Source organism: Rutidosis leptorrhynchoides, chromosome 5 (genome assembly GCF_046630445.1).
Source record: "Rutidosis leptorrhynchoides isolate AG116_Rl617_1_P2 chromosome 5, CSIRO_AGI_Rlap_v1, whole genome shotgun sequence".
NCBI classification, from domain to species: domain Eukaryota; kingdom Viridiplantae; phylum Streptophyta; class Magnoliopsida; order Asterales; family Asteraceae; genus Rutidosis; species Rutidosis leptorrhynchoides.
Genome location: NC_092337.1, coordinates 191311854 through 191315600, shown reverse-complemented (window position 1 = coordinate 191315600; position 3747 = coordinate 191311854). Strand labels below are relative to the sequence as shown.

The 3747-nt window shown below is 40.5% G+C and overlaps 1 protein-coding gene across 1 annotated transcript; it reads left to right on the top strand.

Annotated features, from left to right (window-relative positions):
• The first annotated feature begins 2515 nt into the window (after positions 1 to 2515).
• LOC139849205 (uncharacterized) lies at positions 2516 to 3451 on the top strand. Its single transcript, XM_071838867.1, has 2 exons — positions 2516 to 2554; positions 2666 to 3451. Exons 1-2 carry the CDS (start codon positions 2516 to 2518, stop codon positions 3449 to 3451), a joined length of 825 nt encoding a protein of 274 aa, XP_071694968.1.
• The last annotated feature ends 296 nt before the right edge of the window (positions 3452 to 3747 follow it).

Here is a 3747-nt window from a genome sequence, read left to right as displayed (position 1 = left end):
TTGACTTTAAATTAGTCAAAGGGCTAATGATTGACCTAATGGGAAAAAATGGGTATGAAATACCCTAATTGTGTAATGATTAGTGTTGTTGGACCTTAATCACTAGCTTTTAAGTGATTAATGATGGTCTTGACCCTTAAAGGGCGGTTTTGGTGAAAATGGGGCATTTAATGCATTTAAGTCATTTAATGCACATAAGTGAAATTGTTGGTATTTAGTCCAACTAGTTTTTGTGAGCTGATTGAAGTACTTATTATATTAGGTACTTTGGTTTGAAGCTTGCAGAAGTATAAAACCGTCACCGAATCGTTAAAGATGAGTGGAATGATTATATGCATATGTATGTAATGTATTTATTTGTATGCTATGGTATGAACCAAAGAGCTGGTAGTGCCATAGTATGTGCGAGCGTGCTATGTTGTGAACCAAAGAGCCGGTAGCGTCATAGTACGTGTGTTATAGTGTCAACCAAAGAGCCGGTAGCGCTATAGCACGATTTGTTAGGGTGTGAACCAAAGAGCCGGTAGCACCTTAGCGTTGTTAGAGTGTGAACCAAAGAGCCGGTAGCACTCTAGCGTGAGTATGACTCGAGTTGTGATGTGAACCAAAGAGCCAATAGCAGCATGACAAATGCTTATGGTGTGAACCAAAGAGCCGGTAGCACCATGACGCGAGAATGGTTAACCATGGTTGTGTATTTGTTTTGTAGCATATTATATTATGTCGAATGTATGGTATTGATTATGCTAGTAGCGGTTTGTTGGAGAATATTAGCTTTGTACTTGTGATGGTATGCTAATTGTATTGCTAGCGTGTATGCTGTAAATGTGTAAGTGAATGCATGTAGGTATATTATATATATATGGGTATAATTATTGCATTCACTAAGATTTACTTACCCTCTCGTTGTTTATCTTTTTATAGGCTCCGGCGTTGACAAGGGTAAGGGCCTTCGATTGGATTAGAGATTCCGCTTGTTGTTTAGGGGACGCTTTTGGGATGTCATAGCTTTTGGAGTTTGACCGAGATTTGGGTAGTTTAACCCCAAACACCATGCTCATAGTGTCGTTTGGAATTTAAACTAGTGTGGTCGAAACTCGAACTTTGGTATGAAACTCGTAAAACGGCCGATGTGGGCCCCGTTTTGTAAAACTCATTTTATGTTTGAATCGTATGAGTTTTCCATATTAGAACATGTTGTGAAAAGCGTTTCGTCTAATTATGTCGGGAAGTGGGAGATCTTTATTTGAAAATTTGCAAATTTGGACAGAACTGAATTGGGGCCTGTGTGCACCGCGCACCCTATGGTGGTGCGCGTGGCGCACTCCACTGTTATAAAAAAATAAAAAATTTGTTTCGCGAAATCGATTGGTTATTGGTTTGGGTAGTTACAAGAAACCATCAATTTGCAGGATATCGTATATACATCCCACCTATGGAGAAGCATTTTTTCTAAGGATGCTTTTGTGCCATCAAAAGGGGTGCAAGAGCTTTGTAGATATTAGAACAGTCAACCAGATCCTTCATAATACATACCGGTCTGCATGTGAAGCAGCTGGGCTACTTGGTGATGATAGAGAGTGGTCAGCGGTACTAGAAGAAGCATCTGTATTTGCCACGTCGTCGCAGTTACGCTCTCTTTTTGCGCACATTTTGTCTTATTGCACTGTTACGAACCCACTTGCTCTTTGGGAAAATCACTGGAAACTAATGGGTGATGATATACCACTTTGTGCAGCTGCTAATTTAAATATGCCCCACTTGCATATAAATACCGATGACCTACATAACTTTGTCCTGTATGAAGTAGAGATCTTTTTAAACCAGTGTTCGAAATCGATTTTCGATTTCGCGTTAGCTGCCAGCTGACCTACTCGCAGATTTGGCAAACCGTCTTATCATGGAGGAGAGAAACTATGATCGTGCAGTTTTAAACACCGAACGCCTAGAACTCGAGCGTCAAATGAATTCGAAGCAAAAGCAAATTTACGATCTTATAACAAGCGCTTTGTTGAATGAACACACTGAACATGTATTTGTATACGGTCATGGTGGCACCGGGAAGACATTCTTATGGAAAGCTATAATCACAGCACTGAGATCTAGAGGTAAGATAGTTCTTGCTGTTGCATCATCTGGCATTGCGTCTCTACTTCTACCTTCGGGAAGAACCGCACATTCTCGATTCAAACTACCGCTAGTCATAACCGATGAATCGATGTGCAACGTGAAGAAAAATACCCATATGGCGAAATTACTGCAGAACACAGACCTTATTGTATGGGATGAGGCGCCAATGAATGATAAGCGCTGTTTCGAAGCTCTTGATAGGAGTCTTCGAGATATTTTAGGAAACACTGGAGAATTTTTTGGGGGTAAGTTTGTGATACTTGGTGGTGACTTTAAAGAAACGTTACCTATTCAGACAAAATGAGGGAAATCATCTATCCTTGGTGCTTGTATAACGACTTCACATTTGTGGCAACGATTCAAGGTTTTCATACTTGCAGAAAACATGCGACTACTTAGGCCAGGGCTTACACCATCAATGAGGGTGAAGAACGTAGAATTTTTGAAGTGGTTGTTGAGGATATGAAATGGTGAAATTGGTCTGCCTGACAAAGAAGACCCGTTGAATAGTCGTTGGGTACAAATCCCTGATCAGTTCTGTATTCCTGATGATGAAAATGGATTGGAAAATCTGATTTCTTTTATATACGCCCGTGAATCGCTGCAAAATCTATCCGCAGTCGACCTGCAACAAAAAGCAATTGTCTGTCCCAAAAACGACGATGCCGATACGATAAATAGCTTAATCGTCGATATGGTTGATGGTCCAGTTAGAACTTACTGCAGCTATGACACTGCAACTCCACATGGAAATGACGGTGGTGAGGCGGAGTTGCTCTACTTTACAGAATATCTAAATACACTGAACTACCCTGGGTTGCCACCGCATGAACTGCATTTAAAAAAGGGTGTACCGGCTATTCTGCTTCGCCACATTAACATAGTAGGTGGGCTTTGTAATGGCACCCGAATGATAATTACGCAGATGTTAGCCAAGTCAGTGGAAGTTGAAATAATTACGGGTACCCGCGTCGGTGAGAAGGTCTTTTTCCCAAGAATGAGCCTTATCTACAAGGAACCAATTTTGCCATTCATTCTGAAGAGACAACAACTCCCATTAAAAATCTCATACCCGATGACTATAAACAAAATCCAGGGTCAATCGCTCAACCAAATTAGAGTTTATCTACCAAAACCTCTATTCGGTCACGGGCAGCTCTATGTTGCGTTGTCGAGAGCTACATCACCGGGCGGTTTGAAACTGCTAATTAAAAAACACGAAGACCACGGGCCTAATGTAACCAAAAATATTTTATACACAGAATTTTTGTCCGCAATTACCGACTTCGAGGCAGCACCACCTGCACGTTCTGCCTGCTAAGGAAGACCACAGCCATAGATGCATTATGTATATAGTTAATATATATTTATATTTAGTACTAATTATTTTTTTCCTTTTAATAGTATGGTACAAATAACGGGTCTTGGGCAACTAATACCGGGTGATAGAGACAGAACAATTGCAGTGAGAATCTATCAGAAATGGGTGACTTACAGTTATCACAACCAGACTCCAACTGGTTACTGTTGCATGCTTATCGAAGAGATGGTATTCACGTCTTACATCTCTATTAACCTGTTTTCCTCTTTTATTTATACCGTCTGTTTGATGTTCTT

Coding starts and splice junctions, on each gene's coding strand:
- LOC139849205 (XM_071838867.1), top strand. CDS start 2,516: ATGCGACTACTTAGGCCAGGGCTTACACCATCAATGAGG. Junction 2,555..2,665: donor GGCTTACACCATCAATGAGG/GTGAAGAACGTA, acceptor ATCCCTGATCAG/TTCTGTATTCCTGATGATGA.